Source organism: Eublepharis macularius, chromosome 6 (assembly GCF_028583425.1).
Source record: "Eublepharis macularius isolate TG4126 chromosome 6, MPM_Emac_v1.0, whole genome shotgun sequence".
Taxonomy (NCBI): Eukaryota; Metazoa; Chordata; class Lepidosauria; order Squamata; family Eublepharidae; genus Eublepharis; species Eublepharis macularius.
The window spans coordinates 35787682-35803394 of record NC_072795.1 but is presented as its reverse complement, the minus strand read 5'-3'; the positions used below and the strand labels follow the sequence as shown (position 1 = coordinate 35803394).

The 15713-nt window shown below is 43.4% G+C and overlaps 1 protein-coding gene across 2 annotated transcripts in view; it reads left to right on the top strand.

Annotated features, from left to right (window-relative positions):
* Positions 1-9632: 9632 nt before the first annotated feature.
* The window catches only part of TSC22D2 (TSC22 domain family member 2), a 48573-nt gene continuing 42492 nt past the window's right edge, over positions 9633-15713 (top strand). For both annotated transcript variants that reach the window (XM_054983644.1, XM_054983643.1), the window contains exon 1: positions 9633-12494. In XM_054983644.1, the coding sequence (XP_054839619.1) occupies positions 10555-12494 (1940 nt within the window). In that variant the 5' untranslated portion in view covers positions 9633-10554. The remainder of the gene's footprint in view (positions 12495-15713) is intronic.

Below are 15713 nucleotides of genomic sequence, written 5' to 3'. Positions count from 1 at the left end.
GCCTGGATCCTTCCACTGCTGAGTGAGGGAGTGCTCCTCTGTGGTGGAGTGGCCCATTCTGTGCCGACTCATGCCCTATCTGGGCTGAATTTAGCCTTATCTGGACTGAATTGGACCCCACCCCCCATGGAGCACAGGAGCACTCCTGGGGCGGCCATGGCTTGTGTGATGATGTCACTTCCCGGAAGTGACATCATCGTGCAGTTCCGGGAGCATGCACGTGCATGTATTAAGAGGCGCGCTACCTCCTCCCAGGAGTTGTCCTAGGTGAGAGTTCCCCCACCTCTTTCCCCAGAAAAAAAACCCTGGGAGGAGCTGAATTTAAAGTCCAAAGGCAAAGGATTTAAAAAGTTATCATACTAAGCAAATCATTACACTAACTTTTAAAAGTCTGAAATTCTGGAGAGAAGATCAGATTCCCATATATGGGTTTCCCAAATGGCAGAGGTATACAACGTCTGTCTTCTTGAACACCTCTGATTATTGGTATTTATGAAATGTAACTTAAGTTCTGTGCTGGAAACTTAATCCTGTGGGCCCAGAATGCAGGAGGAGAGGGGCTTAGGTTTTCCTTCCTCGGTACTTCCCCAGCCTGAAATAGCTCATGGGGGTGCTATTTGCCTCATTGGGGAAGCTTAGGAGTTCCCTTGGGCAAAATGTGGCCCTTTTAAGTTGTTTCAGGTAGGGGAAATGGCACGGTGGGAGGGAGAAGCTCCCTCACCCTATGTGGAATGGCCCCAATCTGACTAAGACCTGCCCCCATCAGAAGTTTCCAGCACTGACCTTGCAATGCCCAGTTCATTGAGATGTAACATAACATGCCATTAAGCCTTTATTTTCTACTAAGTGTGTGGCATGATAGATCGTATAATTGTTTAGTCAGAAGTAAGTTTCAGTTAATGGGTGAGAACTGTGCATTATTTTGGCAAATACAGTGCTCCTAAACCATTTATTTGCTCAGTAAAAACAATGGGGGAGGAGAGATGCATTTGCAAGGGAGAACTGACAGGCAGCGTGCGCTGCTTAATCCTTTCACATTGGACCATTTGCATTCTTCCTCACTCTTGATCAAAAGTAAGTTCAGCTGGAGGGGAAAGACACAGAAGGAACAAAAGTTAGGCACACCAACTTACTGATTTCCCACTGCAAATGTTCACCCCCTTTATTATCAGGAAATATCGCATTTGCCTTTTATCATGTAATTTCAGTATTGCACCTAGGATTGTTTCAAGCTAGATCCCACTGAATATTGCAGGTTTGATTCCTCCAGATTTTCCAGTGGTATAAGATGAAGCAGGGATTATCTCGCCCAATTTCCCACCTCCTCACTATAGAGGTTCGTGGTTTTTTGTCCACTCATGTCAAATACAGTGCAATACTAAACAGAGTTTCATCCCTCTAAGACACAATGTAGTCAATGGGCTCAGAAGGGTGTAACTCTGCTTAGGATTGCACTGATAGTCCCTTGCATAGCCTTTTGGGAGTCAAAATGGGCCCCTTCTGCTCTTGTGCCAAAAAACCCTGTTAGGATTCAGTCCAGTAACACTCAGATACTTCAACCACACACGCACAGGATTGGCTCCACTGAAATCCATGGGACTGACTTATAAGGAAAAGTGGTTAGAATCAGTATGAGATAAGCAGAATAAACTTAAGTCAGCTGCAAGTCAGACGAGAGCCTACACACACAGCAGAATAAGAAAAAGTCATAACAGTGATATGAACAGCCATTTTCACTTTGCTTTTCGCATACATTGAGGAATATTACTTGATTAAGTGCAAAATATACTGCTTTGTTTCAGTAGTTGCTTTCATCTTACACTTCTGGTAAAAGAAAAAAAGTCTGTAATACGTAATATTGTTAAACAGTGGAGGGGGGGCAGGAATTAACAGCTGAAAAAATAGTAGGACGCTAGTATTTACCATAGAAATAAATGAAAACAAACCTTCCCTTTCCTGAGAAGCACTGGTTTGAAAAATCATGTAGTGAAATAGGGAAAGCCTATAAGAACATTTTGCCATGGCAAAATCTATAAAGCCTACCAGAAAGAATTGATTTTCTCACCTCTTGACAATATTGAAATAGTTACTTGACATGAACTGGCTGCTAGTGTGTCTATGACTATCTGAAAAGATTCCAATTGCACTTTTAGTTTGGATTAGATTCCATTTGATCAGAAGACTGGAATGCAGAAATACAGTAAGCTAAAATAGGTAAAAATCTCAGTAAAACACGAGAGCTCACGTAAAACTTCAGCTGTACGTTGTATTTTTTCCATCACCTTTCTACTTTTGAAAGAGATCAAATTTACATGGCATTTATGTGTTTAGGTAAAGGGTCTCGACAGGAACCATTAGTTTATTTTATGACACTTATCTCAAAAATTGAGGGGGAAAGGCTCACATCCACTACATCAACTTCAAACAAACCTACCTGCATGCCCTACTCTGTACACCAAAATGAATGTTTACCTAGGGATGGGCTAGGTAACTTTTAAAGGGCCTGAAGGAGGGGGAATGGTGTCTAGACTATTCTTTGTATGAACAAGAAATCCTAAAATGCTGACAGAGGCACACTTGGCAGATGTATGGAGCAATCCTAAGCAGGTCTATTTAGAAGTAAGCTCCAGGTTATTCAAAGGGCGTTACTCCTAGGAACATCTGAAAGATTGCCTCCGTAGTAGTGCTATCTTGTGTGTTCTTGGCAACACTCTTCTGCACTCTTCCTGACAGGCAAAAAATCAGGTCTCATATTTTGAACCAGTTTGAATGTCTAGTCTTGGCACTAAAACATGCAAAGTGATAACAATGAAAAGGTTTTTTCTGAGTATGCGCTCTTTCCCTTTGCCTAAGGCTGTCAGCGGCAGTTTAAGGGGCTGGTTTTGCCATTGTTCATACATTTACCAAGCGAGTTCAGAAAGCAAGAAAACGTAAGAATTATCCATTTTATGAACATTTGATGCCTCCCTTTTCATATGCAGATAAAATAGTATCTGTTGTTTTTTGCATTGTTTAATTTATGTAGGATTGGTAACCTCCAGGTAAGACCTGGAGTTCTCCCAGAATGACAACTGATATCCAGATTATAGGGACCAGTTCTGCAGGAGAAAATGGCAGTTTCAGATGGCATTATACCCCACTGAAGGGCATTATACCCCACTGACGTCCCTCCCCTTCCCAGGTTCTGCTCTCAAGTCTCCAGGAATTTCCCAACCTGGAGTTGACAATCCTAGATGTATGGCCTGTTTATTGCATTCATACACACCATGATGGAGGAGGAGTCAGCAAACAGGGTGGTCTGTGAACTTATTGTGCCAATTTATGACTTCCTGCAGGATCAAGCATAATAGCATTTCTACATATTAGGCATTTGGTGAGTTTTATATTCCCAGTATTCTAAAAGAAATGTAGTGGATGCTAAGAAACCACTTTAAGAAATTGTTAAATAAAATCAATGCTTTTAAAAAAATTGCACAGGAGGAGATTTCCCCAGCATTACTTTCCAACTGGTTGGCCTGAGACCTTTCTGCATGCAGTTCTTAAAGACGTCATCCTGTGAGGAAGAAACTTGGTAACCCCAATTAGGCTAGCAACAACTGAATTACAAAGCAGGATTCTCCCTAGTGTGTAAAATCAAAAAGAGTCCAGTAGCACCTTTAAGACTAACCAACTTTATTGTAGCATAAGCTTTCGAGAATCACAGTTCTCTTCGTCAGACACGGCTAACTCCTCTGGATCTTTAGTGTGTGTGACTTACAAGCAGTTCTGGAGTCCCTCACCAAACCTGTAAGAAATTAACCTCCTTCTAGGTATAAATCTACATGCTTAACATGGACTTTGTCCAAATCCCTAGCACCTGTTTGCTTCCAGTTTCTCTACTCTATCTAAATACCCCTGGCCTGTGAAGTTGTAAATAGCTCAAGTTAAATCGAAAGGCTTATATCTCATGCCAGAGTAGTTATTTGTTGATAATTATTGTGTAAACTCCAGTTGATACTGGAGTTTACTCCCTAATGAGAGCAGCTTTGTAAATGAGATCATTTGAATGAGGGTCTCAGTCAACTTGAAGACAATTAAAAATAACTAGTCCCTTTGAAAACCTTGAATGCTGACCCTATCAAAGCTTTTGTATCTTTGTCCATACCTGAATAGACCTGCTTCTTGTCTAGTTTAATCCTAAGAAATAAAGCAAAAGTCATAACAAATATATGATTATTTGTCCCTATTTATGACTGTCCACTAGATGAGATGCAGATTTATTACTCCACTACTTTAAAAAATGCTTAGTAGTAGCTGCTGCGGGGTTGGAGTCAGATAAAACTGTCAGGCATTTGTATTTGGGAGGTGGTTTAACTCTTTATATACAAGTTCCTGAATTCAAGCAACTCCCTGTAGCTGCTGTTTGCCCCCATAGGGGGAAAACATACAAGCAACATACGAGCAATCTCTGTATTCTGCAAAAGGCATTTAGGAGATGTAGGGGTGTGGGTGTTTAAGGCTGGGAATATGGGGGAATAGTGAACCCCCTCTCCCCTACATCATCATGGTCTCAATCTGAATTGCTTCTTTTGTTGGCTGCTATTATGCAATCACAAATCTGACAGAGAGAGAGAGAGAGAGAGAGAGAGAGAGAGAGAGAGAGAGAGAGAGAGAGAGAGAGAGAGAGAGAGAGATCTGATCATGGGTTTTCCAGCATCTGATCTGACTTTGACCCTTAGTTTACACAGGCTGATGCTCACTCATTATTTTGTATTTAAAATTCAGAAGGAGGAATTAGACTCTGTGTAACATTCAAGTTTTGGTTTACAGGCACTCTATCCATCAGAATTCTGGAAGTCCAGAACACTGCCAAGACTTTTACACACTCTTCCTTTTAAAGGTAAAATTAGTTATCTTGTAACTGTTCCCTTTACTTACTCTGAAAGGCATTGAACACTAGCGATGCTGAATGCATACAGTTGCCTTATGCTGTCTGACCATGGGTCTATCAAGGTCAGCCTTGTCTACTCTAATTTGGCAGTATGTCTGCAAGTTCTCAAGCTGAGGTCTACCTGATTCTTTTAGCGAGAGATGCTAGGGACTGAACCCGATTCCTTCTGCATGCAATGGAGGTACTCTACTATTAACCCAGGGTCTTTCATAAGAGGGAATTTAATTTTGAAAACTTCTAAACATAAAAAAATACATAATGTATATCTTTGAATTAAACTTCACAGTATTACTGCTTTGGAGTCATTACCTAGACTTGCTAACTTTTGAACTGGCATCTTTGCATCTTTATAAGCAGTTCGCTCTTTGAGAATTAGCCCATGAAAATTTAAATTTTAACAAATCTCTTTGGTTCCACAAGGCTTCTTTTGGAAATTATAGTGAAGTTTTCCATAAACATCATCACCTGCTCATTGCTGCAGATGAAACTACTGTGACTTGTTGAAAAGTTAGCAACTCTGTATGTAAGTGAAATATCATGATCACATTATATACAACAAAGTGCTATAGAAAACCTTGAAAGTTATCTATTTCACTCCAAGTGTTCAAACTACTTCAGATACTTTCCCAGTAATCCTTGCAACAGCCAGTAAAATATGTTAGTGATATTGTCTCTGGATGGCATAATGAATTTCATAGCTATTTTAAGGGAGAAAAGAGAATCAGTGCAACATATTAATTCCAGAAGGGTAGCTCTGTTAGTTGGATGCAGCAAATAAACAAACTAACTAACAAATAAATAGGACTTTAAAACCAACAACATTTTATTCCAACAAGAATGTAGTCAAGTGCTGTAATGGGTCATGACCACACCTGGATTCAGGAGCTGAAAAAGTTATTACTAATAGTAAACATTTGCATACCAGAAAATTCTGAGACCCAAGAATAGCACTGCCTCCATTTTCCGGCATGACTTCTGTGCCTTCCTTTATACCTTAGGTGGGCAGGGGTCTCTCTACTCCATTTCTTCCTCCTCCAACAAGCACAACTAACTGATCATACTTGGTAGAATGGGCTGATCATTTTTAAAAAACTTCTTTGGAATAGGTTTGCAAATGTGAAGATTCTGGAACTAGTTTACCCTTGATTGTAATGACCTTGGCCCTTATCAGTTAACTGAAGCCAGTCTGCTATTCCAGACATCTCATTCTTTCAGGCAATTAGTTGCAATCCTTGACAAAAGCTGTTTTATTATGAGACAAAAGGATTTCCTTCTGGAGATTGTTCTTTTTGCTTTGCTATGGTTGAGACATGAACTCGACTTCTATAAGACAACTGAGAATAAGCAGAGGAGATGAGGAGCATAAGTTTCTCATGATTCTGGAGATAAAAGAGTACTGTTTCAGTCTAGAAAAGGAGCACAAACAGAAAAATAACAGTGCAATCCTAAGAGGAGTTACTCCTCTCTAAGCCCATTGATTTCAATAGTGAATTGTTTTTGTGCATGACTTCTAATACTTTTTTTTAAAAACCAACAAAATAGCACAATATAATGCACAAGTGTTTAAGTTCTCAAGAATTTAAGTTGTGAAGATGTTAAAAAACAAAAAAGGGTGTGGAGGGGAAACTTAAGATCTCTGCCCACATTCTGGATAGAATGTTTTGTTGATTCCAATAAATGCAGAGTGCAACTAGCATCAGGTTGGGAAGATGAAACAAAAACTGGACACCATCCCATTGAAAACATAAAAACCAGATGTAGATCAAATGCCCCTCTGACACCAAACCGAGGATATGTGTAGGCATCAAAATCTTTATGGATTAACACCATTTGGGGTGACCTCAAAAGATACAATTACTGGCAAAAACTCACTATATTGGATCTGTATTGAAAGATTTCTTAAAACCTGCATCTTAAGTGGAGAACTCAATAATACATAAAATACACATCCATTATATGAATAGTTGAACATAAGCAATGTTGATACCTGTGATGTTTTGTTAATTAAGTTACAATAGCTCTTGCCTAAGGAACAAGAAATACAAGCATGCTTGACTTTGAATAATAATACCCGCATACTTCTTCCCAACATACCAGAACATCGTTCATCAATAGTTGTCCAGCCTTTCAAAAATGTTATATCTGTCATGCTGCCAAGGCCATTGTATGGGTTATTTGTGTGAATCGTTCAGCCATCTTATCCAAGCACTGTTAAGTATACTGAAACCTATTATAAGCCTCTCTGTTTTGTTAATGAACCAGTGCATCTTGTTCATTCTGGTTCCTTACCCCCCCCCCACATGTTTCCAACTCTTCTTGTCCCATCCTACCCCTCCTTTCTTGGGCCATGCCAAATTTCAGCCAAATAATCCATGTTGATGAACACTCATTAACTATAGCCTGATTCAAAGGGCCTCATTACAGGGTTGTTTCAAGTTACACCAAAAACCTTGTGCAAACAATGCTCTTGAATGGAGCATTTAGTAATTAACTCTTTCCTGCTAGGATTTAAAACATGCTAATATTAACCACCAAATGTGAAGGTATTTTCAAAGTGCTCATTTAACGTGTGTAGCATCCACATGCTTTGCAATGTGGACCACCGAATACAAAGAATGTCAGGGATACTTAATATTACAACCATTGTCCTCCAAAAGCAGTAAGGTTATACAATAAACATATGCTAGCTTAGTACTAAACATTGGCATGGCAATGGACTGGTAGCTGTCTTCCAGTTTAAAGGAGAAAAGGTGTACTACTTTCTTGTCAACTTGCCATGACTCTATGGGGAGGACTTCCTCATGCATCAGTTGTTAACCCCTTGAGACAAAATACTGGGTACTTGTTTCATACTTTTTTGAGTTGGAAGCCACAACCTATAGATACAGTGTTACATTTTGATTACATGTTCATGAAATCTGTAAGTTTTCTCCTTTTCAGTTTGGACAGCAGAAAATGTGATATATTTAAAACTGAAAATATTCAAACAACAAATCATGTGTACCTTCCATTAATTATTTAAGGTGCTGCTACTGACCTACATAGCCTTAAATAGATTTAGAGATTGCTGACTCCATGTCTCATTGTGATCTCTCTGGTCAGCTGAGTATGACTTCAGATAGTGACCTTGTGTGGCAAACACACATTCCAAGGTTCTTGGTGAATATTTCTTATCTTTAAAAGCAAGAGAGAACTTTGGGGAGTAGGCCTTCTTCTGTCATAATACTTCCATGGTGGGAGGTGAACCTGATAAAATTTTCCATGTAAACAAGAGTCCTGCCCCATGTTAAACCTAGAGCAAAATATGTCTCCATGGCTGACAAAGTTGCCTCCCTTCACTGATAATGACAGTGCAATGGGTTATACGCTCTGCTGTTCACAAAAGATTTACGATTTAGCCTGTTGTGGATACCTGGGGTTCTGATTTTTGCTACATATATTTTGAAGTTCAGCCTCACTGGTAAATAGTTTTAAATTTCCAGATTCAGGTTGCTTAAGGTATGCGTAGGCTGATAGGTATGCATAGGCCTTCTCACTTTGGGGCAGTGGACAATCCTGTCTCTCACTAACAATGAACTTCCCCCCTTGCTCCTCCACAAATGGGTACTTGCGCAGATTAGTTACTTATTACAACACTTTTAATGGCCCCTTAGCGCTCACCATCAGGATGGTTAGGTATTATAAAAGCACATTCCCATTATTCCAATTAATGTTTGTTTTGTGCAATTCTGAACAGGTTTTGTTCAACTGGTTTGCCTGATTGTGATGGCACCGACATTAAACATCTTGAGTGGTTGATTCAAAACCACTCTAAATTGTTAATGCAGCCTGACAGATAGTTATTTGCACATGTACTTCTTTCTATTGTGCACATATCTTGGGTCAGTGAAGTATTCTTTGGGTCAGTCAGCAGGTGTTCATGGTACGTGTCAAGCTAAGATTGGGAGACTCCAGTTCAAGTCTGCTTATCACCATTAAGATTATCAGATGACCTTTGCTCAGTCACACTCTCAGCCTAACCTACCTCACAGGGTTGTTGTGAAGTAAAGGGAGAGCCATGGTACCCTGGACGGATATACAAAAGAGTGCACTGTGGAGTGGATGAGTGCAGTTTAACGTGACTCACTAAAGCTGAGTAAAAGCCCTGTGGGAGATAGACATAAAGAGGTGATGCCTAATTCGGACAGTGGGACACAAAGATGTGGTCTTGAGGAAACTATAATTATACTACGAAAGGCTATTAAATAACCGTGCTTGTGGAGCGCAGCATATAGCACATAGACACCAATGCCAGGAGAAGGCGACCGAGCTCTTTTCTTGAGACTCTCCCAGGTCCCGACCCAGGAAAAAGGCGCCTCGGCCCAGCAGCCGAAGCCGAACCAAGCGAGGGGGAGGGCAGTCTCTGTCGCATCCGCTCCGCACCGTTCGCCCGCCCCACCCCCCACTGTGCGCAGGACGATACCAACCCTGCGTCGAAGAAAGAGGAGGAGGGGGCAGCACCGAGCGAGTGGAACATTCCAAAACGGTTAAAATGTCGACTCAGAGGGCGGGTTTTTCCCCCTCAACGAAGCCCCACCCCTTTCCTCTCCATTCCAGGTGCCGCCTCTCCCCTCCCCCACCGGACAGGGCATCTCTCACACACTCGGAGCCGATGGGTGGAGGGAGGGTGTAACGTCATCGCGCAGCGGCGTGAGGGGCGGGCTCCTGTCTGGGCCGTCCTGCTGCCGCAGTAGCAGCTTCGCCGAAGCTCCCAAGCTGCCTCGCGGCTCCATTTGAGCCCCATCTTGAGCGAGGGGAGCGAGCAGTTTGAATTTCAGCTCCCTCGGCGTTGCTTGAGAGCGGAGCGCGCACGGAGCGTGAAGGGGCCCGGCCCACTCGACTCCACTCCGCTTGGCCGCCACCCCGTCGGGAGAGAGCCGCGTCTACGAGGCCCGCCCGCCTGAGGGGGCCGCTGTGAGCTGGTCTCGTTCCTTTCTCCCTCCCCTTTTACACCCCCCCCCCCACCCAGGCAAGATGCTCCTGGTGCGGATCTCCAGGTAGAGCGCCGAGGCCAGGCGGCCTGCGCCGCGCCGGCTGCCGCCCCTCGTCTGGCTGACTGACTGACGAGCGGCCTTGGGCCCGCCTCAGGGACCCCGAGTCTCGCCGGAAGCCCCGCGGAGCGGCTCGACTTAGAGCGCCACCCCGGCCTCAACTCCAAGGGAGGAACCGCAGCTGCGAAGGGGAGAAAGGAGCTCCGCTGAGGAGGGAAGAAGAAGAGGAGGGAGGCGGCGGCGCTGCCGCCCGCCCGCCCGCCCGCCGAGGGGCCCGCCGCCTTGCTCAGGGGGAGGAAGAGGAGGAGTCCCGGCCGCCGCCCCCCTCTCTCCTCTCCCCCCAGGCCTGGTGGCCGCCTGCTGAGCCGGGACTGCGTCGTGAGGCCGAGCCGGAGGAATGTGCGATACGGCCGGCGTCTGCGCTCTAGCCAGAGCGTGATCCTCCCCCCTCTGCTGCTCCGCCGGCCCCGGCTCGTGTGACCGGCTCGGACTTTTTCGCTCCGCCGGCGGCCGCCGCGAGGGCAGGTGGGCGGAACCCCTGACTCTGCTCGCTCGCTCGCCTTCCTTCCCTCCTCCTCCGCCGGGGAAGGCACCATGTCCAAGATGCCGGCCAAGAAGAAGAGCTGCTTCCAGATCACCAGCGTGACCACGGCCCAGGTGGCCAGCAGCATCACCGAGGACACGGAGAGCCTGGACGACCCGGACGAATCCCGCACCGAAGACGTCTCCTCCGAGATCTTCGACGTGTCCCGCGCCACGGACTACGGACCCGAGGACGCCTGCGAGCGCAGCTCCTCCGAGGAGACGCTCAACAACGTGGCCGACGCCGAGACTCCCGGGACGGTCTCGCCCAACCTGCTTCTTGACGGGCAAGTCGCTGCGGCCGCGGCCTTGGGGGGGATCCCGCCTCTGCCTGCTGCTGTTCCCGCAGCCAACGGAGGAGCCGTTCCCAGAAGCCCCGCGGTGCCCCCAGCGGCTGCCGCCCAAGCCGCCTCGGCAGCGGCAGGAGGCAGCAGTGCGCCCGCTTTGGCGGGCCCTGGGGCCGTGCCTCTAACGGCCTCCGCTGCCTGCAGCTCCCGCTTTCGGGTGATCAAGTTGGACCACGGTACGGGAGAGCCCTACAGACGGGGGCGATGGACGTGTATGGAATACTATGATCGGGACTCGGATGGCGGGGCTGTTTTAGCCCGGACTGGAGATTGCATTAGACACAACAGTACGTTTGAACAGGCTGTTCAAGATAGGGACAGTGGCTTAGGGGCTACTGGGGGCTCGTTGATAGTCTCAGGTGTGGCAGCAACGTCAGCACATGGCCCAGACTCCCTGGCTGACAGCTCTCTTGCTGCTGTGTCACAGCTACTCCAGCCGGAGAAAATGAACCAGCCCTCTCCGCAGCAACCTAATTTTGTCATTGGGCAGCAGCCCATAGGCGGGGCTGCGCCTCATAGTAGTGCTCAACCGATGTATTCAGGGGCTACAGCAGCAAGCCAGCAAATGATGGGGGCTCCGCTGCAGCTGCAAGTAAATGCGCAGAGCATGGGACAAGTGGCACCCAATGGGAAAGGCATGCCACCTTCGAATGTAGCAATAGTCCAGACGAGTTTGCCTATGCCACAACAGCAGGTACAACAAGCGAATGTACCAGTGACTCAGACACAGCAATTTGCTTACCCTCAGTCACAGATTCAATCAGTGCATCTGGTGCCAGCTCAGACGACTGGCCAACCAGAATACATTCAACATATGACAGTAATTCAGTCTCAAGGAACTACTCAGCAGGCTTCTTCAGCCTCAATTCCAAGCACTGGAGCTTCCAGTCTTCCAGCAGCACAAGTAGCTGGTCAGAATCCCTCGCCTCTAGGAGTGCCAGTGATGGGAGTTTCTTCACAAGCTGGTGAGACAGTAGGACAGGGATCTGGGCTAATGCAGAGCAGCCTGACAACTCCAATTCAGACTGTCATTCCACAGCAAGGAGGTGTGGTGCAGCCAAGCATTGGACATACAGGAGTTGTGCAACAGAAATCCATGACTCAGCAGCAAATGGGTGGCAGCAATCAAGTGTCTGGTGCTCCTCACAGCATAGTCTCTGGAGTTCAGAATGTGCCTGTAGCTATGCCCGGTACTAGTGTGCCTAGTGTGTCTACAACTTCTGTTACTATGCCAAATGTCCCTGTTACTTTAGTCCAGTCCCAGCTGACCAGCCATACATCTGTTAGTAGGAGTTCCAGTGTTGTCCAGCAACACATCAGCCTTCCTCTGATCCAAGGCACGACCAATATACCCACAAACCTGCCACAATCTAACATTGGACAATTTCAGACTCAACCTTTAGGCCAGATTGATGATACTAGAAGAAAATCTGAACCCCTACCTCAACCACCATTTTCTCTTGTTGCTGAAAATAAATCTCTTGTGAAGCCACCTATTCCAGACTCTTTAACAAACCCTCTTAACTTACCTGCAACTACTCCTATGAACAGTCTTGCCAGCTCTGTCTTTGGCATATCTATTCCTGTTGATGGTGATGAAGACAGGTATTTATCTTTTTTAATATAAAAGTTTGTACTTGGCTTAAGTTTTAACACTCATTTTGTCAAATAGAAGAATTTCTTGATAGTCTGTTCCAAAGATGTGATAAAGGGTTATATTAACCTCATTTCAAATGTTGTGTAGCCAAAATGTGTGTCAAATATATGAGGGTGAACTTGGGGAAGAGAGACTGTAAGTATTCCTCTTGTCCAGAACAGCTCTATTTTTTTGTGTCCTTGGAAACAGTTATATTGACTGTCAAGCCTATCAAGTACACTAGGTAACTTGAAGATAACTAAGATTGCTATTCCATTATTAAAGGAAATCTAAATAATTTAGAGCTCAGATGGGAACAATAATTAACAGTCTCTATAAATGTGAAAATAGTCCTGATAGAGGAAAAAACACCATCTGCTTTTTTATTAAGCTGTTAAAGGTATAAGTGATGGAAATATCGTTATCAATGGAAAGTAACATGCTATTTGAGGAAATGCTTGTAACAGTGAGCAGATCAGTAACGTTTCCTCCAATAGTTTTAGTGTAGTGGCTGCAGAGGCTTGCTCACAAATACGGTTGTGGGGGAGTAAGTAGTTTAAATTTTGTCTTCAAGTTGATTTTTAAATAAAACCGTTGTTTCATGATGAGCATTATTTTTCTATAAACAAGATAAAAACTCAGTGATTTAAATGTTCTTCATTTTAAAATTTAGGGATTATAAAGACAGTCAAATCCTGCGCATGTTTACTTAGAACCAAGTCCTAAGTAAGTGTGCAGCTGCACAGGTTTTGAAGAATCTCAAAGTAAGCTGGACAGTTAACAGTTTTTGTTAATGAACCGAAATGCAGACAATGTAGGGCTTTCCCTCTTTAGAAGAGTTCTCATAGATAAAATACCTTTATATGGCCTCTGGTTCATGTTTTGCTGGCAGACGTACCAAATTTGGAAATGTAGATCCCATGCTTTTGATGAAGTATTAAAGGCTTTAACAAAAGACAAATACATCGTTTTTAGAGACTAAATATAAAAACCAGATATACAAATTGTGACATGAGAAGGGTGGGATGGGCAGAGAACACTGACCCCCTGCTGCTGTATTTCCTTGGCAGGAGTGGGGAGGGATGCCCCCAAAAGAACCTCTGACCTACTTCTGGTTTTCGTGCAACAGAGCTGACTATGGGAAGGAAATATTATATGAAATTTTGCTGTACATTTGAGTATTCAGCTACATTTGAGTTGTATCAAATATTTTCCACTTGAGAAAATCATAACTTAATATAGACCTGAGCTGCACTTGTCAGCAACTCTATACATGATTTAAATAATAAAAATAGGCTTTGTTGGCTTTGCAGCAATTGATTAGCAATTGAGTACTATGTCTGTAACTCAAACGTTGCCATTGGATACTGAAATTTAAAAATATGATGTATCTCATTTTGGAGGTTCTGTGCCGAACTTCTAGATAAATAAATCTGATTAGATGGTGAAAGAATAAATTGCAGTAATGGAGTGTTTGAGTGTAGTTTTTAAAGTAGACGTACTAAATTATGGGACCTGATGTGTTAGCAGAATCTGTTTTAATAGATTTATATAGCTGATACTCCTAAGGATGCACAAACCTTTTCTTGCAATCTTCTGGAATACTCTACCTTTTTAAGCAGTTTCCCACCTATTCTTCTGCATTATATTGTGATTGGTGGGTATAATAATATACAGTTCTTTGCACTGTAAAAAGAGGTGAAAGAACTGTAACCATGCTTGCATACTGTTGCACAAAAGTGGCGACTCTCTACAAACACTTCAGCAGTCTTTATGTGAAGAACAGCTGTTTTGCTATAGGCACTTTCCCATAATTCTCAAGATGTGCCTGGTGTGTGTTCAGATGTATATACTGCTATGATATCTTTCTCTTCCCACTCCTTTACGGTAGAAAGAGGTCTTCTTTATAAACAGAAGATTGGCTTTTTTAGCCACTTGAAGCAGCAACGTATGGTGAAAAAATGGGATACATATATAAAAATAAAAGGCGCAGAGAAATTTTATGGGGTAATAGTGGGTAGAATGTAATGAATCTAATGACTTGTGGTCGCTTCTGAATTTGGGTCTTGTGCTGTTAGGTTCTTTTTAATGTTGTCTCAAGTCAAACAGTTTTTGAATTAGACCTTCATGAGGCTTGTACTAGGATGACATTGGCAGGTAACATCCATTATTCCAATACAAGAAACAGATCTTATTGATCTTGCATTAGCATTAACAAGCTTTGGTTAACTCCAGTATGGTGTAGGGATTAGAGTGTGTGACTGCAATCTTGGCTACCCAGGTTTGAATGCCCGCTCCACTATGAAAGCTTGCAGGTGACCTTGGGACAATCACACTCAGCCTAACTAACTGAACCGGAAGGTTGTGAGGATAAAATAGAGGAGAGGAGAATGATGCTTTGGGCCCCCATTAGGGAGAATATAAATGAAGCAAGTAAGTAAACATCCATGATTTTCTTTGTTTGTTTTAAAGCTGGCATTCTATTCCTTGACACTTCTAGCTTTTGGTGAGGGGTGCCCAGACTTCAGTTTCCACTTACTGTTTCTGTTTGGAGTATTTGTTTTAAGATAGTAGTTTCCCATAGACTGCATATGTTAGGAGTATAGGAAGATTAAACAGGAATTCAGTGGTACTTTAACAGATTTATTCTAGTTTGAATTTTGGAGTCATACCTCGCATTAAGGGAAAGATGCAGTCTATGTAGTATTGAAAGGCATGTTTTGAAGCAATACTTTGTGTTTTTCAGAGAATGCCAAACTAATACCCAATGGAACGGGCTGTGTGCTCTTAACTATTCAGTAGCTAAAGTTGAGTAAATGAATCACATTCATGTCTTTCATCTTTAAGCAAGATCAGATGTAAGTTAAAATAGGATTAAAAGTTCATATTTTTATAGAGATTTTTACTAGGGCTGTAATGTAGAATCCCTGTGAACTTAACATGCTTGAATTTTTCATGCATTGAAATAAAAGTCATTATATTACTGAAGTACTTGATTTAAGCATGTTTTAAGTATTTGTGACATGATTTAAATCAGGCTGCAACAAGAACAATAAAAAACCCTAAGACTTCACCAATCTCTTTCCAGTTGGGCTAATGGTTTCGTCCACCAACATCCCTATAGGAGAGACGCTTCCTTGTGATGAATAGCTTGTTTTGTCACATTAGCTCCGTGAAAGAATTGTATA